This window comes from Papaver somniferum, unplaced genomic scaffold (assembly GCF_003573695.1).
Source record: "Papaver somniferum cultivar HN1 unplaced genomic scaffold, ASM357369v1 unplaced-scaffold_115, whole genome shotgun sequence".
NCBI classification, from domain to species: domain Eukaryota; kingdom Viridiplantae; phylum Streptophyta; class Magnoliopsida; order Ranunculales; family Papaveraceae; genus Papaver; species Papaver somniferum.
This window is the reverse complement of record NW_020620492.1, coordinates 142,454-168,276: the sequence shown is the minus strand read 5'-3', so window position 1 is coordinate 168,276 and position 25,823 is coordinate 142,454. Positions and strand designations below refer to the sequence as shown.

General features: G+C 35.8%; 1 protein-coding gene and 1 long non-coding RNA gene across 6 annotated transcripts; both read right to left on the bottom strand.

Annotated features, from left to right (window-relative positions):
- Positions 1-422: 422 nt before the first annotated feature.
- On the bottom strand, positions 423-6,342 carry LOC113329266. Of its 5 annotated transcripts, none has more exons than XR_003349777.1 (9): positions 6,116-6,342; positions 4,985-5,999; positions 4,433-4,507; positions 4,228-4,330; positions 2,944-3,094; positions 2,762-2,838; positions 2,509-2,671; positions 2,252-2,379; positions 423-777 (listed from the first exon to the last, which is right to left on the bottom strand). It is a non-coding gene; the product is annotated as an uncharacterized LOC113329266 (long non-coding RNA). The 5 variants fall into 5 exon arrangements; XR_003349778.1 differs by having other exon boundaries at positions 4,985-6,004; positions 6,163-6,342; XR_003349779.1 differs by having other exon boundaries at positions 6,163-6,342.
- Positions 6,343-22,809: 16,467 nt separating this feature from the next.
- LOC113329236 (probable WRKY transcription factor 33) lies at positions 22,810-25,501 on the bottom strand. Its single transcript, XM_026576196.1, has 4 exons — positions 24,987-25,501; positions 23,955-24,823; positions 23,675-23,848; positions 22,810-23,544 (listed from the first exon to the last, which is right to left on the bottom strand). Exons 1-4 carry the CDS (start codon positions 25,371-25,373, stop codon positions 23,067-23,069), a joined length of 1,908 nt encoding a protein of 635 aa, XP_026431981.1. The 5' UTR covers positions 25,374-25,501; the 3' UTR covers positions 22,810-23,066.
- Positions 25,502-25,823: the final 322 nt, after the last annotated feature.

Below are 25,823 nucleotides of genomic sequence, written 5' to 3'. Positions count from 1 at the left end.
TTTAGTTGCTATATGCAATATGGATTCTCTTCATCAGGGATATCGAACTGAAGAGATTTTGAAGGTAGTGTCAGATGAGATTGCGGGTTCAGTAAGTACTCCACTAACATTGAACTTGGAAACTACTGGTAACTTATACCTTGTTGATTCTCATGAGGTAGTACTAAAATATCTTTACCGAAACAAGAATCAACAAGAACAAGAAGGAAGTATTCTAGAGGAGGAGGAGGTTCATATATATAGAGCTACACTGGGTTCAGGGGGGAGTTTTAATCTGTACAAGGAAAGAATTGATGGAAATATTAGTAGGACGGATCATAACGAAAAATCGCCATGTATTCTTGTATTACTATGGCAAGCTGCTGATCAGGTGAATCATGAATTTGAGATATTCTTTATATTATTAGGTATCATTACTCTCATTGGGTTATCTTGTTTATTGTAATGGAAAAAACATATGTTCACTGAGGATTTGTGTAGTTTTCTCTTTATTTTACTTTTTGAAGAATATTTTCCTTTTCATCTTTGTAAAATTGGTGCAAATTGCTTACCATTCCTAGCCTCTGCCAATTGATTAAGTTACAATAGGACCCAACCCAGTGTTTATCTCTCGCCATATCTGATGCTGTGTGTATGAATATTTAAAGCTGAGCACTTCCACGTCTCCCCTCTAATAACTTTGCTTATTTCCGTGCATTAGCCTCGGTAACTTGTCCTTCCAGCCCATTTACAACGAGGTCCCCTAACCTTTATGTACTCTCTCAGGGGTAGCTTCTCCTGAATCCACATTAGAAAGACTCACAGACATCACAAAGGTACGAGGCAGTTAATTATGTTACAGCACAAATTCAGAACCTCTACGAGCAATATCCTATAGATATAAAACTAACCATAAACCACATCAATTTAGCGTGTAACTAGCTGTTCGCACATGTTTTTGCAAGATCATGACTACCAACATATGAAAAAGCTAAGACATCAGAAATCAATTAAGAGCAGAATGAACATATAAAGCAGTCATCATTAAGGACAGCATGAACCAATAACTTACAATACCCACATTTTGAATCACCTGCCAATGATGCTTTCTCAGTAAATAAGCTTACAAAAACCATTCATTTAAAATCCTTTAACTTCAGATATACACATGTTCTAGCAATATCAAGAAAACAAGCACATAAAGCTTGAAAGTAATCAATTAAGGAAGCTGGTATAGGCAAACCCAGTAAACACAAGGACAATGATGTTAATGGCCAGAAAACGGTAAACAACACAGGGTTAGTGGAGTGTCAATCCTAGCCCACAATCCACTGTGAATCCTTATGAAAACCCAATCTCCGAGTCCACTCATACTGTTACCCAAATAAAACCACTTAGATTTCATAACAGTTCTTCTTCTTACATGAAGACAATAGAAAGGTTTCATAACAACTTCTTCCATATCTCCTTGTTTAGTGAACCTGAATTTTGCATTTTCTACTGGGATTTCATCTTGGGGCTCAACGTCCAGACCTAGAAGGAACTTTTTTTGCGTGAATAGTTTTTGTTTGGAATGTGATAGTTTAAGTTTAACACTCAGTTAGGGTTTTAGGATAATTACATCTCAATTTTTACTATGGTACTCTTGTTTGATGTTTACCATTGACCACCAGCTAAGGCCAACTCCTATCTATGGTAAATCAAGCAACAAGCAATAGTTGCCTTGCACCATTGCTGGTAGTCGATGGTAAACATCAAACAAGAGTAAACTAGTAAATATTGGGCGTGTAACTATCCTAAAACCCCAACCCCTAAATTATACCAAAGAATCCAGACGCAAAAAGACCAAAATTATACACACAAAACCATTGTTGGTTTGCACTTGGCGCCTTAAAACTAAGAAAATGATTATTAGTGAGATCTTTCTATTCTCTTCATATAATTTCTGTAGATCTTTCTATTCTCTTCATATAATTTCTGTCTTTCGCATAATTTATCAAGCATATGAGATCTTTCTATTGCCTTCATATAGAGATCGAATACTCCTTTAGCTTCTCTAATGGTAGCATAACGACTATAAACAAGAGGAAATTCCCAGTTCCATTTTTGTATAAGTATAGAGATGTTCAGATAAGGAATCAGACTTGATATGATTATGATTAGATAGAACAATTTCCTAGTATAGACCTTAACCAAGTTGAAACCAGGGAATTCAAGTTGGAAAGTAATATGATAAACAATGAAGAATATTCGTTTAGGACCAGATATATACCGTGCTAGTTTTCCTGGAGCGCATTTCCTGAGGGTGTCATCACCCTTACCAAAGTTAATGAATCCTCTCCCATCCACACCATTACGCTTATAATTCCCTGGTACACCACTCTCCCATGAAGCTGCTGGCTGAATATCAAAACACATGATAAATAAAGTTATAAAGGTAGGTGTACAAGAAGAGTTTTAATATATAAGCAGAACATGAAACAAGCAGAGAAGGAGTTAAACCTCAAACAAACAGAGAAGGAGTTAAACCTCATTTCTGCGGATGGGTGTGTTGTTTCCAAGTTGCTCCTGAATTCTAGATGATCCATTCTGATGAATGTCAACTGATCTTTCTCGAGTTCTTGTAAGATCAGAACCAACAGAGTGGCGACCACCAGAGGTTGATATTTTTTGAGGTTGATTATCTCATTGCCTGTTTGAGACAAGAAATTAGAATGAAATGTTTAATTCAACCACAGAATCAAGAACAAGGCAAAATCATAATACGACTTATTAATTTTACCGATAACTGTATCCCCAAAGCATCCTTGACCTCAAGTAACTTCCTGTCAGTCAATTCAGATGGAACGACACATTCACCTAAGAAAAAAATTCATATGATTATTGTTGTGATGTTATATTTTACAATTACACGCTTCATTGATGGAACTGTCCAATCTTGGTTCAAGAAGTTGATAATGTTACCTAGGCTTGGTTTGTTCTTGGCTTCCACATATCCATCACTAGCCATCTAATCAAGCAGTTTATGTGCAGTTGCCTGATTCGCAACTCCTTCCGGCTTACTTTGAAGTTTACATATCGTAACATAATCCAGTGGAAAGACATGATGCAGAGCCTGCAATTAAAATAAATTATTAAGATTAGACATCATAGTAGACGGCCTAAGGAGGTAAGTCTTGGGTTTTAAACTACGCTTGATCTAACTTGATGGATTAACTACTAAGTTACCATGATGAGGTGCTCAGGTACATACAAAGCCTAGAATGGTTGGTGAAGTACGTGCGCTAGTTAGAATGATCCAACCTACATACAATCACCAGTGATCCACACAAAATACTGAACATACTTGCGACAAACTAATGATCATAATCCCCTATGTTTTCCCTTCACTAGTATTTCTTCTTCTTGTTGTTCATCGTCACTTTTGTTTCTTAGTACTAATAGGAAAAAACTATAACTAGGTCTACCATTATAGGTTGGACAGCTGATGGCTGTTGGTCACATTGTTTTGATCATTAAAACTTGAGGAGGCTTAGATAAGTTTCAAGTCGATATCATCAATTTTGTAGTGGATAATGATGTTTTAACGCAGTAGATTCATTTCCTTCATTTAAGACACAAGTTTGTTTTGAATGGCTAACTGATGAGCCATCAAATGTAAAACGAGAAGCTAAGAACGGCTCCAGGATAAAGTTTTCAAATGCAGCCTAGTTTCAAACAAAGTTCAACAACAGGTCTTCACAAGTTAAGATAATCGGAAATGAGCTTCAACATACAGAATTACAGCAAGTATTTCTAGAGTACATAATGCTGTGAATGGACAGAATCACAGAATTTCCTTCCAAACACAGAAAATAATTTTCAGGTTTTATGAACTAACTAAATGAATTTGGAGGATTTTGTTGTTCTAATTTGGAAAATCAAACCATGACTTGAACCAGAGTTATAAACCGAACTCCTGCACCAATGGTTCTAATGAAAGTTGATACCTTAAAAAAAGTTCATTTCAACCTATCTATCTTTTGTTGTTTGTTGGTATTATATCCAAAGGTCTTTTAAATGACATCCATTACATGAAAGGGGTGTCCTTGAAATCTAGTCATATATGGAATGGACAACACAAGTTCATCATCGAGTATATATCTTGATACAAACTAGTGTCTCGATTTATGAAGCATGTCGTCTCTATGTGCATCAGCACAAGCAGGATCCAACACAAAATAAGTACGAGAAATAAGGAACACATACCAGTCTTCCTATAGCAGTCTGTAGCTGTTATTATATGCCCACCCTTCTTTACCAGCACAAGCCAGATGGCATTATTACAGTTGACTCTGCCCCCTAAACTGCACTGCCAGAGTAAAATGAACAAAAAAATCAGCTTCAAACAATATAAGAAGGCCTTAAAAAGCAGTATCTACAATTGTTGGTACTCATCATCAAAAATACAAACCTTATCTTCTTTTCTGCAACTACTTTAGTTCGGTACCCATAGCGCCCGTACTCAAAACTTGCATGGCATCCCCCCCTATCAAGACAACAACAAGTTAATCAACCAAAATAATGGGAAAGACCCAGCAGACATTAAAATAAGATCACTAAATTCTCTATAAGTCAGTTATGCTAGTAAAAGGTGCTGGTATAGCTGTGATCGATTTCCAAGTATTCTATACAATGAACTAATAATTGCATAATTTTCTAATTGAAAATAAAATCGAAATGAATATGTGAGCAACAGAAGTTTATTATGAGCAGCAGCATTAGAGACTGAGACTCTTTAAATTCCATTAGTTAGTAGCTAATGGACAAATCGGGTGCTCCACCCATGAACAAGACACAAATGGTATGCGTTAACTGAAAAATAACATCTTGATTTTCACGATACAACAAAATAGAAAACTAATCAACAACATCTAGTTGTTAGCAATTCCATCAACCAAATGAATATTTTTTATCAGGAAAAAAAATGTCTTTAAAAATACGAAGACTTGAGTGCAATACAGACCTTGAAATCAATGAGTTTGTTGGAGTTTTTGAACCAGCAAGCAGAATTATTGACGACTGGGGTAGTGATTTATCACATAATGGTCCAACTCCAATAGCAAGCTGAAACCCAGATAGATCACTGCTCTTGAGACTCAGCAACTGAAGCCACACATTTCTACTTTTGTCAGAATTATCCTTGTTGACTTTTTAACTCGCAGCATGATCCTGCACAAACATCCATCTTCCATTCTCTAAGTGCTTCGACTAGACTATCATGTAATACTGAATTCTATTCTCTAAGTGTTGCAAACGGTTTGTTGTTTCTCTACCCCAGGTTCTCCAAGTAGATCCGTCAACCAACTTTGTAAGTGCTGGCAGAAGCTTTACAACCTGCAACCAAACAAGATATCCACTGCCAGGGGTTGTCTTTCAACACAAACTAAGCTACCAGTCAAGACCTTGAGATTATCTAGGAAATTGGATCCGTCCCCTTCAATGGTCTCTTTATAGGAGACAGGTTTTGAGACATTCAGATTAACCCTTGCAAACCTCTCTCTCAAATCCTGTATGCATCACTCGAGATGAACCTCTCCTGCAGCTACAAGCACATGTTCTCCTGTGCCAGAAACACTAACCTCTACAAATGAAGTCTGCGCTGTTCAGAAGCCGCAAACCTTTTGTAAATCCCTCGGAATAGTTGGTCCAACAGCAACTGTTAGAGTAGGCAGCTTGGAAAACCTTACTTGAAAAGGGCCAACAATTTCTAGTAAAGAAAAAAAAAAGAGTTTCACTCTTTAATATGTAATAACTGCAAAGAATAATCACCTTACAGTGAAATTGGATGATTGAAGATCCTCCTTGTAGATCCCCGATTCTTCTCCACATTTCACAATTCTTCAATTGGTTCAGCTGCCTGCTTAGGTAGATGATTGATGTTGTTATTCTGCGTTGATACGGGTAAGTTCTTCGAATATTTCCATCCGGTTTCTGATACTTCCGAGATAATTTTGATTTTTCCCAGCAATTTCTATTTTCTGCACTGTCAAGATCCAGAAACAATCAACCCAAAAATGATGGTCGAAGGTTGAAAACAATTGACTCACCGAAACCAGTTATGAAAAACTGAAAACTGTAAGCAAGATCACCATACTGATGGAAACTTAGTAAAGAAAACGCCAGTTCCGAATTTGCTCATACCCAAACCAACTTAGATTTACAAATTTTTCTTCTTCTCCTTACAACACCAGTTTCTTCATCTTCTTCTTCGTTTGCTTAATCTACAGATCGTCCCTCGAATCTTTTTGATTTCACAGTGTAGAGAACTAACGAGGCTGCTGACCTAAATTGGTTTAATGGGTTTTGGGATGGGAAATTGAGATTTGGTTTTTATTTTCTCAATGATGATACCGTATTTTTCAACTTTTTATTTTCTCAATGATGATATTTTTTTTATTTTTATTTTTTTCTGACAAAGTACAATTAATTATTATACACTGGTGCATACATAGTCAGCTGCTAAGTCTGCTCAGAACTCCAAAGGACGAACTACCCACCAAATTCTGGATAAATTATTTTTCCTTATATGCTTGGCCATTTTATCTACAACTCTGTTACGTACAAACTCTATGTACGTGTAAACAAGACCAGCAAGGGTTCTGACTCGATAAATTGATACATTGATTAAGTATACAATCATCTTGTCAGGAAGGAGAAATCTTTTGCTTCTGATGGAGATTCACTACCAGAAGGTTATCGTTCTCAAATATTAATTACTTTCTCGTATTGAAGTTGATTTTCCTATTGCATAGCATGTAGAATTCTCCACGCTTCAGCTTGAGTTATATTTCTGGCATGTTGAAAGAGTACCATGGCTTCCACGAATCTCCCTGCATGATCTCGAAGTAGAATGGAAATTCCAGCAATAGTATGATTAAGCAACAGAGAAGCATCAATATTAAATTTAAATTAATCCTCTGGTGGTGGTTGCTAATGAGGTAAGATAGTTGACCTTCTCTGCAAAACAGCATGAGTAAAGAGACCGTCTAAATGAAGATGATGCCAATTAATGACTATATAGCTTTATATTCTTAATGATGCAAAGTGGATTTGGGTTACTATGATGGAAGATCCTATCACATCTATGTTTTCATAAAGCCCACATGATGTATGTAATATAATGTATAGTGTTATGATTCTAGAACTGGATGCAACTTGTTTTATCTTCCCACTTGATAATCCAATCTCTAACTGTGTTGTACCCACTAATTATGGTAATTAGGTGAGGAGAAAATTTAGTCTAGACAAAAATATGTAATCAACTTGCTACCGAACACTGCAGAAATATGTGAATTGTCATCTCTGGAGCCTGCACAGTGAGCAAATTTGATCTTGCTGAGAGCGGAGCCTGAAAATTATTGTTCGAACTGGAAAAATGTCATGGAGAATCTTCCAAAGAAAATGTATAAATTTATATGGAATCTTTAATTATTGCCAGACACACGACGTTCCTGGCTTGGGAGTATATGATAACAGGTCTTCATACAAAAAGAAAATCTTGATTATGTAATAATTGCCATGCCATTTTAGTTAATAGTGCATAACTGTAGACTGATAAATTTTTAAAACCGAAACCTCCATATCGTTTCGGAAGACATAAGCCTGGCCAATAGTTGGAGTGCCTGGTCTGTGTAGAAGCACTATGATTCCACCAGTAATTTTGTTGAACTTTATATCCAAAGCATTGATAGTTTGGTGGGGAAGCTTTAGACAATGCATTGGATAAAGTGGCATGGTTCCTAGCACACTCTGAAGTTGAGTACTTTTAGCTGCTTGAGAGAGCATTTTTTCCTTCCCAGCTAGGCCTGTCAATATTTGTCCGATATCCGGAATCCATTTCCGAGTATTTGAGATCCTATAGGACTTTATCCGTTTTATCGGATATCAGATATCGGATCGGATATTCTATCAGATATTTCTTTCTTAATATATCGAAATCGGATTAGGCTCCATCCGAATTGTTAATATCCGATATCTGATAGAACAAGGACTTATTTGTGATTTACCCTAACCATATTAGAGTCGAGTAGATGAGTAAGGAAAAATATCCGATATGAAATGTTTGAGAAATTAAATTTAAATTTCAATTATGAACATGTTTTATAGGGTTTTTAACATTTTTTATCGGAACCCGATATTATCGGATAAATATCCGATAGCTTAGCCTATCGGAATCGATATCTGATTTTGATATCCTACAGGATATTATCGGATATCGAATATCGAATATCCGATAGCGCTTAACCTATCGGATAAGGATTTCCAAATATCAGACGGATATTCTTCCATTGACACCCCTATTCCCAGCCTTGTAACTTAGCTTGCGTTTGATCGAGAAGAAATGAACAATTTTGTATTCTAGAGCGAGACATGAATAAAGGAAGGACCAAATATTTCTCCCTTAAGCCTATAGTTTTCATTTGAAGTATCTCAGCATATTGATTGCACATTTGCCTTGGAAGTTTTTTGTTAAAGAAGATTGCAGATTTTTGTAAGTTCACTACTTGCCCAGAAGCGGTACTAAAATATTTTTCGAATAAGGACTGAAGATACCTGAGTTCTGGTGGGCCCGGAAACGTGTATAAAAATTAAGCGCAATGAAACGCGGGCCTACAGTAATACCGCAAGTGCACGGTCGTCGGTTGTATCTCGTGCAAGTACGGGTCGATCCACAGAGATCGGGAGTGTTTTGTAGTGTTCTAGCTATTTTGGGTTCTAGTTGCTATTGGGCTATGAAGCCTTTTGGCTTAAATTGGGCTTTGAGTACTAATGGGTTTGATTGCCCTTTGAATGAATTGGGCTCTGTAATGTGAACTGATGCTTTGGGCTCAGAGTTTTTGAACTAACAGTTATAATGGACTGGGCTTGACCTTTTGTCCTAGCAGTGAACTAGGCTTTGCCTTGGACTTAGGCTTGGGCTCAGTGTAGTGAACTGAGCTTGGGATTAAACCTGGGCTTTTGGTCTTTTGGGCCTTGGGCTAACAGAAGCAATGCACAGCAGGTAGTAGCAGCAGCAGGAGCAAGAGCTGCACAGCAGCTGCACAAGCAGTGCAAGTAGTAGCAGCAGGGGAAGAAAACAATGCAATGCAGCAGTGCAATGCAGCAAGGCAAGTGCAAGGAGACAGCTGCAGGGCAAAAGCAACAGCAACAGCAGGGAAGAACTGGCAGCACCAGGTAGCAGTACTGCACAGCAGGGAATGCAATGCAGCAGTGCAAAAAGGCAGCTGCACAAGCAATGAGTAGCAGGGTAGGGAAACAACAACAGGGCAAAAGCAATGGAAAAACTAAACAGCAAAAGAAAACTAAACAGCTGCACAAGCAATGGAAAGACTAGACAGCTGCACAAGCAATGCAGTAAACAACAAGATAACATCAAGCAAAGATGACAATGAAGAAAACAGTGTGAACAAGATAAATGAACCAAGGCCTAATGCCAAGGGCAAGGATGAGGAGAAACTGAAAGTGAGCAAAACTAAGGCAAGAATACAAGCAAACAAAAATGGAATGGCAAGATAATCAGCTTGCTATGAGCACTGATTTCTTCCATTGCACAATCAGCACATTGCATCCTAAGCATACAAAAGGAATGGCAAGATAATCAGCTTGCTATGAGCACTGATTTCTTCCATTGCACAATCAAATCAAAGCTTCAAAGGTATCTAGCCTAGCATTCCATCAAACTAACAGTGAAATACACATAACAGTGAACATTTAACTAACAGTGAGCAACAACAGTGAACTAACATGACAAATTAAAATTAAACAGGAAATTAAAACATGAAATTAACAAGAACATAACAAATATTTGAACTACTAAACAGAGAATTAAAATTGCCAAACAAGAACCCTAAAAATTAACAGTGCAATTAAAATTGGAACCAAAAACTAAAATTAAACCTAATTGGTAACTTGGCTAGTCCAAGAACAGCTTCTACACCATACCCATCTCTTCTATTTATACAAAAAATGTAAGCAGAACCCTAATTTTCAACAGTGACCTAGGGATCGATTTTGTAACCTGATTTGATGTGATGAGACCATTCCATCTTCGACCCATGCTTCCACTTGTTCTCCTGTATCACCTCCATGCATCAATTGCTTCTCTAGCACACGTTAATCCATCAACCCATAACCTAGGGTTTAGGTTAGGTAATAAGTTGATGGGATAAAGGGCTAGAATGATGGGGGAAGCTTTCAATCACGTGTAGGATGATGACGGAGGTGGTATGGTGGTGTCGGCAGGGTTGGTGGAGTTGCTGCTAGGGAAGGAGGAGAAGAAGAAAAACGATGGGGAAGAGATTAGGGGGTGTTTGTTTTGGGTATAGGTGTTGGGCACTTGGGTGTGAGGCGAGTGCATCAATTTTCGATGATCAGCGAGGATAAGCCGCGAGATGCGAAGATGGTAGGTAGATCGGACGGTGATGCGGAGGCAAGCGAGGAGCGACCGTCGGATGAAGGGATACAACGAACCTAACGGTGCTAGATTAGGTTAGGTGTTGTAGTGTAAGGCGGAGATATCAAACTTTGATGAACAGCAAGGGAGCAACCGTTGGATTCAACTACCATCTAATCTGAAGGCTTGGAATTTCAGCGCTGTGGTGCTCGGCAGAGACTTCAGATTTTGATGCTCTATGAAGGAGCGACCGTCGGATGCTTCTGAGAACTGATCTGATTGCTGAGAACGGAGGCGTTTTTGTGTGTAGAAAATGAGGTTGTGCGCACCATTCTTCGCAGTTTCCTTCCGTGATTTCTCCCGGCTTTTCACTACTTTTCTGCTCTTTTTGCTCCGCGACTCATCCGAACTTTATTTATTACCTAAAAATGCAAAATTAATTAATAAAAATATTTATTCTTGAAAACAATGAAAATACAGAATATGGGATAAAATGTAGAATTAATGCATAAAAGATGAGTTAAATGCCAACAAAAAGGGATAGATATATACAATATTTGGCACTCATCAAATACCCCCAAACCTGAATTTTACTTGTCCTCAAGTAAAACAAAACTAAGGAGATCCTAACTATACCACTGTCGCTGGTCTCTCGAATGCATTTAGCGTATGCACTAAGCCTTTTAAACCACTAAGTGTCCCTAGTGGACGAGTTGAAGTCTCGTGAAGGTTTGCTTAGAACGTACCTACAAAGTTCTAGGTCAAAATATAAGCTCAGATTCCATCAAATGTGACATGTGCAAAACAGTTTAAGCTCACAGCAAAATGGAGATGTCAATCTAGCTATCGAAGGCACAATCCTAGCACTGATAACAAAAAAAGACATGTCATAAGAGTGTAAAGTGTATCTACACATGTGTAAAGAAAGATCTGAAGTTATGACTACTAATCACCAAGAGATAGTTTCTCAGGCTAAGAACCAAGGTCGAAATCTAGCTAGCTGTCCGGACTTTACGAGAATTGTGAATGAGTTGGAGGTATTTCACAATTACTCGCGTTGTACATCAATGACATACACCCTCCTTGCTTATTACAAAAAACAACAAAATGACTCTTTACATGACTCTTATTTACATTGACTATTCTCTTTTTATTTTTGGAACAAGAGATGATGGAATTGATAAATACTTGATTTTTTTGTATTTTTCTGATATATTATTTTTTTTTCTCTTTTTTTTTTTTTTTTTTTTGTTTCTAAATATATACATCTTTTTTTTTTTTTTTTTTTTTTTTTTTTTGCAAAAGAAAACACTTTTGATACAAATACAAAAGGAAACAAAAATTACATGACACTTTGCAAGAGGTAGCCCTTTTTGATGCACCCAGTTAAATTCGATGGTTGTCTTTCTTAATGTAACCTCCACCTTCTATCCCAACCAACCAAAGAACAAGCTAGTCAAGTTTCGTTCAGTATTCTAAAGTGATTGGCAATCGTAACTTCCTATCAAACACCTTGAAGATCGAGGCCATACATGTATTGGTAGATCGTGCGCGTGCAAATTTCTTATCACTATGTGAATTGTGCTAGAATCAGGGTGCCTAAATATCTAGACTAAGACTCCTAATAAAAATACATATTTGCACAAGAGTCAACATTTCAAGGTAAATGAGCTCCATTTTTTATGTTTTTTTTTTATTTTTTAATTTTTAATTTTGATTTTCAATTTTTTAATTTTTTGGAATTTTTCAATTTTTTCAAAAAGAAGAAGGAGTTCGTTTTCAATTATAGCATATTATCGTGGTATCTACTCTATACCCCCAAACCTAAACTAAACATTGTCCTCAATGTTTCAAAATATGGAAAGAATTAAAATGCAACATATGGAAAGGGACATGCTGAGTAGAGTAAAAGGAGAGAGAATACCCGATTTCGGCGAAAGCAGAATTAAAACTCCGTTATTCAAGGCAAAAAAAAAATCCAACATATTTCAGCCGAGATCATATTGGATTAGCAAAATATATACAAAAGGAGAGAGAATACCCTTCTCCTGATTCTTTTACTGAAATTCCCCATCTCATTCTTCAGGTTTTAGAGCTGAAACTCCAACTGCATCAAGTAAAGATATGATTAATCTTCAAGTTTTAGATCTGAAATTCCAACTGCATCAAGTAAAGATGTGATTTTACTGCTTCGATAGGGTTTTATAAATCTATTTTCGTTACCAATCTAATTTTCTGTTATTTATTCAATTTAGTAATTATGTTTTCTGTATAAGACTTTCAGGTGCAGGTGGAGTTCTTAATCAACAATTGTCATTTTCAAATTTCATCAGGTAAATGGTTTTTACAAATTGGATTTTATATTTTTTTTTCAATTTCTTTGATGTTAGGGTTTTAATTATTTTGTGTTTATTTGATGTAGAAGACTTTCAAGATAAGTTGGATCTACAGGTATAACATCTCTATCACTTCTATCTGATTTGATTTGTAATTATTAATATTGGGTATCTATTCCCAGTTAGAATTTTTGTTTTAATTTTTAATTTTTTTTTTTTAAGTTAAGGTTTCACGTCTTTATTGAGCATTGGTCGCGATGTTATGTCTTATTAAGGTTTTGGGGTTGATCTTGTTTGGAGAAATATTTGTAGATCGGTTTTTCTAAATCCCAAAACTTTTCAACTTGAATGTCCCTATAAATTCCTACTTTTTATGTTTCTAAGTTTGCATCTGTAACAAGAAAAGTAGTAGTCAATAAGTCTAGTTTTTGTGTATTCTGTACTCGATAATAGTCATGAACTATGTACTTTATTTACGTCTTAATAGCTTTATATACTCATTTGTTTAAACTTTAAACCTTCACTCAGATTGTTATCAAGTGCTGGCCATTTTTAGGCATTGGCGAGTCTTCTAAGTCAATTTCTTTAGCCTACTACAATTGATTTTTAACGCATTGAACTGATTTATAATTGTCCTATTCTTTAATTTTCTCTTTATGATTTTTTTTATGTGCTACAGGTCAACCCTCAATTTAAGTCTTCCTTGGGTATATAGCGGTTATATTTCGATCTCTATGATGTAGGATTGGGCGGGTGTCGGGGATGGTGAATGCAGCGATTTTTAATAGTAATGAGCAGGAAATGGAGATGATGGTGGTAGTATCTTTTTTCTTAGTATGGACCAGGTACTAGATAGTGGTGGTAGATGAGGCTGGTACGAGTAATATGAACGGGTAGTACTATCGGTGATGGTGGTGGTGGTGACTTGTACTAGCAGTAGCACTGGTGGCGTTGGTGGTGATTTTTAGTAGTAGAAGTAGTACTGGTGAAGGTGTTGGCGGTGACTTGTAGTTGAAAAGGATGGTATCCGAGATGGCAGAGGTAGTGTCTTTGTAGTAGTATGTAAGGTGTATGAGATGGTGATGTAGTCAATTTTGTAGTAGTGGATATAGAGATGGTACCGGAGATGGTGGAGGCGGAGACAAAGATTCATAGTAGTATGGGTGGGTGGATATGTACTGGAGATATATACAATGAATATGTTCTGTACACTACCTGTCAAATAAACTATCTTGTGCATTTGCAGGTAAAAACCTACGTCGTACATTTACAGGTAAAAACCTATGTCAGACCCTTTATCTTATTCACTTTACTCATATTACTCTTAATAATCTTTCTTACTTGATTAGTTCCCACTGAACTTGAAGCTGCAACTCAAGATGAAGAAAAAACCATTAAGTTACCGAACTCAGTTGTTTGGTAAAACTCTATGTCAAGCTTATAAAGTATGTAATAGTGGTTTTAATTTCCAGCAGTTAATTACATAAAAATGATGTTTACTTTACGTCCTTGAACAGATCTGAGGATGATAAAGAAATGTTGAGCTTCTTGAAGGTTATGTTTGAAGATGATGGGACATCAACGACAAAGCTTCTCAGTCACCTTGGTTCCGTTGCACAGATTGGTTTAGTTGTAGAGAAACTCTCTATATCAGTGTATTTCCGCCATGATGAATAATGATCTCACGAGCCTCGTAAACCACAAGCCATTGGAATCCTGGGAAAGAAACACATTTGCTCTCCTCTGCAATGTAAGTTTTTCAATTTTTCCGTCTTATTAATTATGTGCTTCCGTAATTTAGTCTATATACACCTCAACGGAGTCTGGAAAGTCGACTTTATCATTTATATACTAACTGTAACTCGCATAAAATCACCCCTGTTTTTGCATTTATTTTTATAACTCTACACTAGGACAGAGAAAGATAAGGTACAACAACTTGGTTGATATATTTGCCTGATACAATTTTGTCACCAAACTTGAAATTAATGGAGTCATCTTGTATAAGTGATATCACTGAAATGGTTGATATCATGGAAAAAAGTTTAAATCCCTGGTTTAAGATCGGGTGTCTGAGTCATTGTGATATGACTAGTTTAGAGTGTACTAGTTTGTTGTTGTTCTGTTAATGTGACTAGTTTTGAGTTTAAATTTTCACTAACTGTTGAATCGTTGACCCTTGAGAACTTTTTTGAATAACATATTAGTGTTATAACAGGGACGGAGCTGCTAGTAGGGTGGGTGAGGCCCTGGCACCACCTAAATTTCCTTAAAAACACAATTGATACCGAGAGGTTTAGTTGTTTGTAACGTGTGAGACATTTTCTTTTCGTCATCCGATAAAAGCAATCATGAGAATCACTCGCAAACCAACTAAATTTGTGTTCCTACTTTTACTCTACTAGGCTACTTCCTCCCTTGGTATGTGGTTTTTATCCAACTTTTTTTTTGTTTACGTTTTATAATAATTTGATTTGATGAACAATGTTCCTTTCAAAATTACTAGTGGTTGCTACTTGTTTGTTTAATATCTTTTAATTTTAAAGCGACTTTTATGTTATTAGCCATATAAGATTCGATTATAAAAAAAAGGTTAGCAGAAATGATGACGCTCCCACACTAGATTATACAATCGGCTATGACTACATAGGAGCAAGATTAATCAAGGTGCAAGCTTTTTCCACAGGGCCCCACCCAACCAAAAATTCTGGCTCCGTCAACTTATAAGATCTGGAGGAAAAATGTACATACAAAAGCTTTTAGATGTTGATATACTTTGATGAACTGAAATAACCCTTCTGGAACTAGGATGTCCATCATGTATCATATGTAGCTGTTAACGAAGTTTAGCAATCTTTGCTTTGATCTTTACTTTCTATGTCTATACGGAGGTTCAAATTTGTTCTTAGATGTTATTCTCCTTCACTTAATCAGTAAGTATGCCGTTTTCTTTACTGCTTGGCTGAGTTGATCTGTCCACTTCACTTTTTTGTATAAAGGTATTGAACAGAGGATTGAATTTATTCTCTATACGTACTTTCATTTACAAAGAGAAAATGGAACTTATGGATATGCAAAAACATTTTCTGGATATTTTCCCGCAAGTAAAGCCCTCCAACTGCAATTTTTTCGACATCATTGTCTACATTATTGGAACTTCTTCTGAAAATAATTTTTAAGATCATTTCATACTTATTTTTTTTTTTTAGTTTTCTTCATGAAGACATTTACTGTTTACGAACACTGATGTTTAAGAGTTAGCCTTAGTGGATTCATGTTAAAATTATTACTTATCATATTTTAAACTATGTGTAGGTGTTGCAAATAACAAACGCATTGCGTATGTACACTCTTACCATAATTGGGATAAAGAACCACATCATTTGGAGGTCTACATTGTTCTTCTGACAATTTGGATGTTGAAATTGAAAATCAGGTAACATAGTTTGTATTTTTTTTTTCTTAATTCTTGTTTATTTAGCTGTTTTTGTTGACCTACGTCATCAGTTAAATTTTTGTTTTTCTTATTCTCTAGAAACCAGTTGAACAGAAAGTATATTGTCAAAATTGGTAAATACATGTTAACAAGATATCGAGAACAAAAAAGATATCTTATGGAAGCATCTTGCACCTGAATTGAGCTAGTATGTCAGATAATGGGGTGGTGGTCTGTCGATGCAGTGGTGGTTCATCATTTTGTAATTTTTTTGAGTTGTAAAATGGATTCCATGTTTAGTATTAGACTTGAGTGATTGTAATTTGTTGAAATTGTAAAATGAGTTTAGTTATTAATATTATCTTCTTTTAATTTCAGTTTCAGTTTCAGTTTTTTTTTCCCACCATGTTTGATTCTAGCTCTAGATTCAGGTGAATCAGCTGAATCAAATAACTTTTTTTTGTAAATTATAATCAAAATAACTACTGTTTCTACCAGAGATATCGGGTGACTGTTGAAAGAAGTGGTTCTTCTAAAGAATTAAACGTATGTGAGAAACAGTAGTTTCGGAAAAAACCACTTCTAAAATACAGCTGATGGACACAGTCGTTTTTAGCGATATTCCCACTTGTACTGGCAGTGGTTTAACTTCCATTTTCCACTAGTGTACATGGAGGCTAGTGGTTTCTTAATCATGTAATGTAAAATTTATATCACCTAGGAGTACCCAGCGGATATGTACATGTGAGCTCATCTCAACCAAGTACTGCCATTGAGAACGTTTTGTATCATGTTGTGAGATACATACATGCATGTAAGTAACCACTCTTGATTGCTAGGCCAAAATTTAACAATAATATTAACTATATGTCTTGTAGCATGCATAATTTCAAAATAAAAATCATCTTTCCAGGCAAGAGCAATCCCACCAGAGAGACCAACAGATAAAATACACCAGTAATTAGGATAATTGGTGTGGAGAAGGTAAGTATTCATTTTACGCGTATGGGTTTTGGTCTCAAATAAAAAAACAATTGAAAAAGCAGGGGTCTAACAACCACACCCAATATTTCGCTTAGCAATCTGTATGAGATAATTAACTCCAATAAACATTGAAGAGAATTAAATAGACATTCATACTCAATCTTAAGAAAAATATATCCTAGAGTTATATCTCTATTTCTCAATTCAATCCGCAATCAAACAAACAGTAATTTACGAGACCGATTGAATATGAGAAATAACTTGGACGGTATCAAAAACCAATATCCAAGTGTCAATCAATATAATCAACAACAAAAGGTTGGATTCACAATTGATTGAATTTATGCACAAACTATGATATTTCAATTATATAAACAAATATAATGCGGAAAAGGAATAACACAGACACCAAAATTTTTGTTAATGAGGAAACCGCAAACGCAGAAAAACCCAGGGACCTAGTCCAGATTTGAACACTACATTGTATTAATCCGCTACAGACACTAGCCTACTCCAAGTTAACTTCAGACTGGAATATAGTTGAGCCCTAACCAATCTCACACTGATCAAGGTACAATCGCGTTCCTTACGCCTTTGAATACCAGCAGGACTCTGCGCAGTTGATTCCCTTAGCTGATCTCACCAACAACTAAGAGTTGCTACGACCCAAAGTCGTATATTTTATAAACCAATATGTCTCATACAAAAAAGTCTATTGAATAGATAAATCTACCTGTCTCCCACAGAAATACCCATGAGTTTTGTTCCGTCTTTCTGGTGAACAAGAACCAATTGATATACCGGACTTATATTCCCGAAGAACAACCTAGAAATATCAATCACCTTACAATAATCTTAATCGTATGGTAGCGAAACAAGATATTCACAAACGATGAGACGAAGATGTTTGTGACTACTTTTTATCTTGCCTATCGGAGATTAAAGCTCGAGCAAATCTTAGAGAAGATAGTACTCAATCACGATAGAAAATAGCAAGATCATAACACGCAACTACAGAAAAAATATTTGGGTTTGGCTTCATAACCCCAATGAAGTCTTCAAGTCGTTAACCTACAGGGTTTTGGAAAAAAACTAAGGTTAAAGGAGAATCGACTCTAGTCGCAACTAGTATCACACAGTAGGTGTGGGAATTAGTTTTCCCAGTTGCTAGAGTCTCCCTTATATAGTATTCAAGTCATGGTTTGCAATCAATGCTACCTTGGTAACAAAGTATTCAATATTCACCGCTAGATGAAAACCTGATTAGACTCAAGCTAATATCTTTCAACTGTTAGATCGAACTTAGCTTGTTACACACAAATGAAAAGTGACTTCATTTAGATATGAGTAAATGTACCTAAACGTGTGCACCTTTATTGGCTCAACAATAGTTAACAAAGTTATCCATATGAACACTTTCATATCAACCATATTCATCTTAACCATAACTCGTTCAAATGACTCAAATGAAACTAGTTCTAAAGTTCTTCAGTTGTTTATATTCTCATAGAAGTATAAAAGACACAATTGAAGCAAAATCGATTTTGATTCACTTGAATAAATTCATGAACATTATAACCGCGGTTTGCAAAAGATTGCATTCCTTATTATATAAATGTATTAGTTCGTGAACAAACCGATTTTAGAACATAACCTACTCAATTATGCAAACAGGTACGTATACCTAAGTGGCCGGACTAAGTTCGGGTTCTCCAGTATGCGAACGGATACGCATACCTCCAAACTTAGTTGAATTTTCGGGACTTGAACCTCACGCCAGTACGCATACCGGTATGCATACTAAGTTCTCGGACTTTCACTAACCAACCAATACGCGTACGGGTATCCATAGTATGGTTCCCGGACTTGGACTACATATATGCAAGTACGCATAGTACGCTTTAACCAATCATGGTTATTTGTTCTAAACTCCCATTTTAATCATTTAAACATTCTTAGAAGATAACAATAGCTTCTCACACAAACTATTAGCTTCAGAGCAATTTTCAAGTGATCGCACAATCAATACAAAACATTCCGAGTCTACATCAAATGACTGTCTCACACAAATCATGTAAGATGTTACAAGGCGATTTTCACATGATCATCTTTTGACTTTCGTCAAGAATATAAGATGAACTTGGTTAAAACAAAAGCTTACCAACACATATTTCGAGTAATAAGTAAGCGAGTGAAACTCAGCTCGAAATATCAAATGTGTATAATTGAAGTCTATATAGCTATACGACTTTTGTCTCAAATAGGAGATAAAGTAGATAAACTTTTGAATGATAGATGAGTTCAAGTCTCCACATACCTTTTGTTGATGAAGTCCACAAGCTCATCTTAGTAGTTCTTCGTCTTCAATCGATGAACACCGTGAAGTCTAATGCTCAACTACACTTTCTATCCTAATCCGAGAATTAGCTATAAGTAGACTAGAAATCAAGACTTATAGTTTTGGCAACTAAACTTAACAAACAAGCTTAAGATAGAAACGATTGCGAGTTCGACCAAGCAGTACTCTAACAACAATTCCCGGGTTATGTTTTTGAAGACATTTTTTTAAATAGTCTCTAGTTGCAGGTTTACCGCAAACTTGACAATTCCATGAAAAATCCTTCATGTAAACAGAAGAGTTGAAAAAGAGATAGAAAGAGCTTGTAATACTAACTAAGCAAGTATGTAAAGAAACAAAATAGACAAGTATCACATGTCGTAAAGAAGTGGTGAGAACATTGGCATTATTGGCTTGTAAATCTAGGTCACACAAAGCCGTCTGTGGAGTTTCAACGGTATCATCCATGTTAGGTATCTCATCAGTTTCCACACCACCTGTGTGAGTTTTAGTGCGCTTTCTCTGAAATGAGCTTGAACTTCCAGTCACTCTAAAAGTCCCAAATCATTGATGTAAAGGTACTATATGTACATTGATATGTGAAGGTGTGGCCATTGCCGTGAAATATGATAATTGCCTTCTGTCTAGAGGAGATGGAGCAACTCGAGTACGTAAGGGACGAAGCATGTCGCGTCGCTGATGATGATCGCGTCGCTGATGATGATGATGTTGACATAACCGTTGAATTTCATAGGTGACTTTCATATTTAATTTGGTACGGTCCGAACATAAATTCGACTCATGATCAATCACCATACAATTCGGGCATATGTTGCGAGGTTGACCTTCATAAAAGAAGCCTATCCAATGAGCCACTCCATCCCCACATGTTGTATGTATTCCAGTAAGATGTGGAGTTGTTAGAGAGATTTCAACCAGTATGCAGAATTTGGTTCCAGATCTGGGTACCTCAATATACAGAACTTGGCCAACAATTTCTGCAAATAATCGCATCATCTCTTTATTCAAAAATTCAGGAAGAAATCATTTGAATTCCATCCAAAATATCTGAGAAGAGAAGTCCAAATCTCTGTAGCTCGTTGATGTAGTCCATTTTCGAAGCACCACTAAGTTGTTATAGAAGTTCCAGATTGTTCCGTAAAGGATAGAATTCTGATCACCCTCATTCTCAAACCTAATGGCGTAGATGTTGAGTTCTAAACCAATGAGTACAAATCGCCAATTACCCTCTATTGATCTGAGATGAGTCCAAGCAGTTCTGGAATCCCTTTCTGCTGCTTTAGGTATTAATTCACCATTTGCATAAAGTTTACCCACTGCAGGAAATTTCCATTCTGCCGTACCTCTGGATAGTGCATGAAAACTAAGTCAATTCAATGAATTGTTTTTCACTTCCTTGTAATAACTTTTAATTGATTACTTAAATCTTCTTATTAAAAAAGAAAACTAAGTCGATTGCTTTTGTTTGTACACTTCACTTGTCTATTTGTTTTAAATTCTATGATCAATTAGTAAGGTCGTATATGGTACGGTGTTCGGATTTTGCTAACTCAACCAAAACTGGACTGATAAACTCGATTTCAATGATTTCAAACACCGGTTTATAGAGACAAAAAAAATGATATTTATAAAGTGTTTCTGTGATTTATGGAGACAAAAAATATATAATATCTAACTAAAAAAATTTAAAACATTTACCGAATTTTTTTATGATGCGCGTTATAATGTCAATAAAAGTATCATGAATGCTTATTAAAATATTTGTTCGTTGTCAGAATAAATCTCACTCTTATCTTAAAACTAAAATATACTAAGAGGCATCTACCCGAGACTCTAGAATTGGATGTTTTAATTCTCCCAAGACACAACAATTATGTCCGAACGAAGCGACGACTCCCATCCTTGCATAAATGTTCTAGAACCCAAGCTTAAACTTCTCGTCCCCTAATTTTATCTCTTCTATTCTATACTAGCACTAATGTTACATTCAATATATAAATATTTTGTTTTCAAAAAAAAAATATATATATATATATTCCCTCCGTTCTTTTTTAATAGGCCGGTTTCTATAAATAAAAGTTTCAAAAAAATAGGTCAGTTTCTTAATTGGGAAAGTCAAATGTTACTTTAATTTTTTGGGACCATTTTTCTCTTAACTTTTTTTGGTGACAAGTGTCATGTGGACCACTTCACTTTACTTCTTTTGCTAACAAGTGTCACGGAGACCATTTCACTTCACTTCTTTTATTGACAAGTGTCATGAGGACCACTTTCAATGATTAATTCTCTTAATTTTCTTATATTTCCCTAAAAATAAAAATGACATATTAAAAAAGAACGGAGGGAGTATATAAATATTTCAAAGATCAAATATAAATGATGCTTCAAATATTTTGATATCTGACATCGACAATACATCACGTCGCCACTGAGTCATGGACAACAACGCGATACTTTGTAACATAAAATTAATTAAATATGTGAAAATTGCCCCTATACAACATGCAATAGACCCACATAACTGGTTCCATCATGCTCACGGTTTCATAGGCTACCCAGTTTTATCAAGAAAATTAACTCCAAAATACCTTCATCCAAAATGGTTTCGGATTTTTGGGTGTTAATCTTGCCACACAGACACACAGAGAAAAGAACAAAGGCGCCCAAGTTCTTTGACTTCCTCAAATATTCCTTGATTAAAACGATAAAAACTAGATATAATGCACAAAACAACAATAATAGAAAAATAGAGTTGAAAAAATTAAGATCTTTCTGTTTCTTGTTGGCTTGAAGCATTAATTATACTATTATTTAATCATAATTAAATCACAAACAAACTAATCTATCCAGGATTATCAAAAATCAGTTTACTTTCTTCCAAAGCAAGCGCGTGTCATGTCTTATCTTGTTCTGAAATCTTCTTCACCATAGCAACAAACAAGTTTTTTATAATGCCCCCAAATTCACCTACTTAGATATACGAAAGAACATTCGATTCTTGAGTGTTGGTACTCGATTTATTTAGGCACCTTATTTAGTCGATTGTCTTCGTCTTAGGTTTAAGCTTTAAAATTGGTGTTTCGTTTTATAAGTCCAACAATATATTCTGCACAGTGGTAAAATTGTTGGATGATAATAATAATGATCTGAGTTCGAAACTTCTGTGCTAAATTCTTTACTGATTTCCGAAAAGAAAAAGAAAAACCCTTCTCCACATCTTAGTTTGAAGAGGCGAAACAAAATAAACATGAATAATTTTTAACATTTATTGTCATAAAAATGGAAAACAAATTGAATTATGTGTATCATAATGTCAAAAGAGTGTACATAGAAAGGCCTGGAGCTAGGCCTCAAAAACAGATAAACAAATCTCAAATATCTCTATAACTACACGCTGTTATCAATATATCACTGAGAAATTTACAAATACATAAACTATCTCAATTACAACAAATTAAATGACTGTCTTTTTTGTTTAAATATATATATATATATATATATATATTACAATCTCTCACATTGTATAAAGAATGCGTTTCAGAATAACAATGACTCAAGAAACATATCATCTCTTGGTTCATCTTTCGTCTTTGAGAAAAAACCCTGTTGTTGTTGTTGTTGCTGTTGATTATTCCGGAAAGAGTTATTGGTATTCATGGAGAAACCAGAGAATCCAAAACTCCCAGGACTAGTTTGTAACATCTCGAGGGTAAAAGGTGCTTGTCCCCCTTGATTATCATTTCGATAACTATGATTGTTATTATTATTGTTGACATTATTCACCAAAGATGTAGTATAAGGCCTTACAACTGATGATCCATTGTTATGGGACGAGCCCATTGTTGTAGTGGCAGCAGCGGATTGTTGCTGCCTATGCATACCACTACCACGAGCTGCAGGGACGTCGTGGTTGTGCTTGCCTTCATAAGTAGTTATCACTGCTCGAAGATCATGCGATGCTCTCTCAATGTGCTTTCGCACTGGACATCCATTGCTTGTGCACTTGTAATAACTCCTGCAAATTCCATTAAACAAAAAGCTCAATCAGTACTAATGATTAAACTACAAATGCATGAACCATGATCGAATGATCAGAGGCATTGGGGCGCAACGCCCTCGTTGTATTTTCAAACTGAAAATTGTACCTTGGATTAGGATTTCCTTTGACAACTTTCTGTCCATACTTCCTCCACCTATATCCATCATCCAGAATATCAATATCACTTGTTGTTTGGACTACAACTCTGGGTTCTCTCACTGTTCTACTCCCTGCAGGCGGAGCTGAGATTCCTTCACCTTCATTTTCACTCTCCCTTTTCCTGCAGTCAACAATGGAGCCAAATCAGAACTATTTACACGAACACATGAACAAACCAGCTAGCTATATATGAGCATAAATAAATTTGATTGCACAGTACTACTAACCATCTTTTGGCTTCAGGTTCTTGGTCATGATGATCATCGAAATCATCTCCATTTGATTTACTCTTATGATCAGATGAGTGATCGAAATCGACTTCATCTCCAATTGAATTATTAGAAGAGTTTTCTGGTGTTGTAACAAGCTCCATTTGTGAACTAGAATTACCACCATGATTGTTGTCTGATGAAATAGCAAGTGCAGAAACAACAATCGAAGAAGATGATGATAATGGAGGTTGTTGTTGATGAGATGAGGGTAATGAGGTTGATGATTGTAACGAAGACGATGATGATCTTCGAGTTGAAGTAGGTTTAGGATGATTATGACTACCTTTATAAACAATCTCAGTAATCTGTCCTTCTAATGATCTTTCAACTTTTTTCTTAGTTGGACAATTTGGAAATGTACACTTATAATAACTCCTTGGATTTTCACTTCCTTTGACTTGTTTTTGACCGTATTTTCTCCAGTTATATCCATCTTCTGATCTTCTCTTCTCTCTTAGTGTTTGATGATGAATTGTAGGTAGTATTTGTTGAGTTGTTGTTGATGATGATGATGAGAATTGATGATCGGATGGTAATGATGAGAAGCCTTGTAATAATGGTGGTGGAAATTCTGATTTCACAATGTTTCTGTGATTATGATTATCAGATGATATTGAATTTGAATTCCATGATTGTGTTTGAAATGAGAAATCATTTGATGATGGTAATGAAGATGATGATGTTACTATTGAGTAGTTATTTGTCTTTCTTCTCTCTGTTTCTTGCCTGATTGTGTTGATATTATTACTCTGTTGAGAATTACTTCTCCAATTGAATGAAGGATTATGTGCAGGAAATGATCCTGTAGTTGGAGATGGAAGAATCTGCAAACACATAAAAATCAATCAATAAAACTGATTAAAAGCAAAACCCACGAATTTCAATTCATTCATCAATCAATATAATCATCAAAAAATCAAACCAAATTCCCAAACAGAGAACTCATTAATTTGAAATCAGAGTTTAGGATTGGAAAAACAGACTTACATTGGAGGAAGAGAGAAGAACAGGGGAATCAAGAAGTTCAGCAGGACTAAGACCAGGAGGGATAGAAAAGTAAGAAGAAGGAGAAACAGCTAATGAAGGTGGTGATATTGGCAAACTAGGGGGTGGTGTTGACTTGAACTTTGGTACACCACCACCACCACCACTACCAATTCTATCAGCATACCCACCACTCCCTCTATTACTAAAAGTACTGTCAGTGGTGTAGTTATTAGTAGCAAGAAGATCAGAAAAGGAAGAAGAATTCATGAATTGGTGATTTGTTGAATTTGAATTTGAAGTTGAAAATGAGAAATTTGGATATTCAATTGAAGAAGTTGTTGTTGTATCTAAACCACTACTCCTCCCTCCCCCACCTGAAGAAGTCATCAAATTTGGAGTTTAATTATAAGAACTATTATGATTATTAATAACTTTGAAGATGAGAATAGTTTGTAAGATATAAGAGAGGAGGAGAAGAAGAAAAAACAGAGGAAGGAGGTTTACTCCGTTTCTTTATTAACTCTGTTTTCTAATGATGACTTTTAAGAGTGTATTTTCTTGGAAAGAGGGAGGAAGAAGGAAATCTGACCGTGGAAAGTCAAAACCTTGTGTTTTTGACCAATTCAAAGAGGCGGCTGAAATGAAGACCAAAGAAAAGTCTTTTGCCACCTGTTTTGTGGAAGTCATTCTTGATCGTTGGATTTTGTACGTGAGTGTTACTCTTTGGGATTGTGACCATTGGATGATTTTTACAAATGTTGGTTTGGTAATGAATGGCTATGGATTTACTAGCCATGACTAGTGAGAGCTTGAAGAAAAGTTTTGTCACTTTTTTGG

What these genes read in the sequence shown, in the direction of transcription:
- LOC113329236 (XM_026576196.1), bottom strand. Translation starts at nt 25,373, where the DNA reads ATGACTTCTTCAGGTGGGGGAGGGAGGAGTAGTGGTTTAGATACAACA. An exon ending in TTCTTCTCTCTTCCTCCAAT is followed by an intron (nt 24,824 to 24,986) that starts GTAAGTCTGTTT and finishes ATGTGTTTGCAG; the next exon opens with ATTCTTCCATCTCCAACTAC. An exon ending in AAAGGAAATCCTAATCCAAG is followed by an intron (nt 23,545 to 23,674) that starts GTACAATTTTCA and finishes TGGAATTTGCAG; the next exon opens with GAGTTATTACAAGTGCACAA.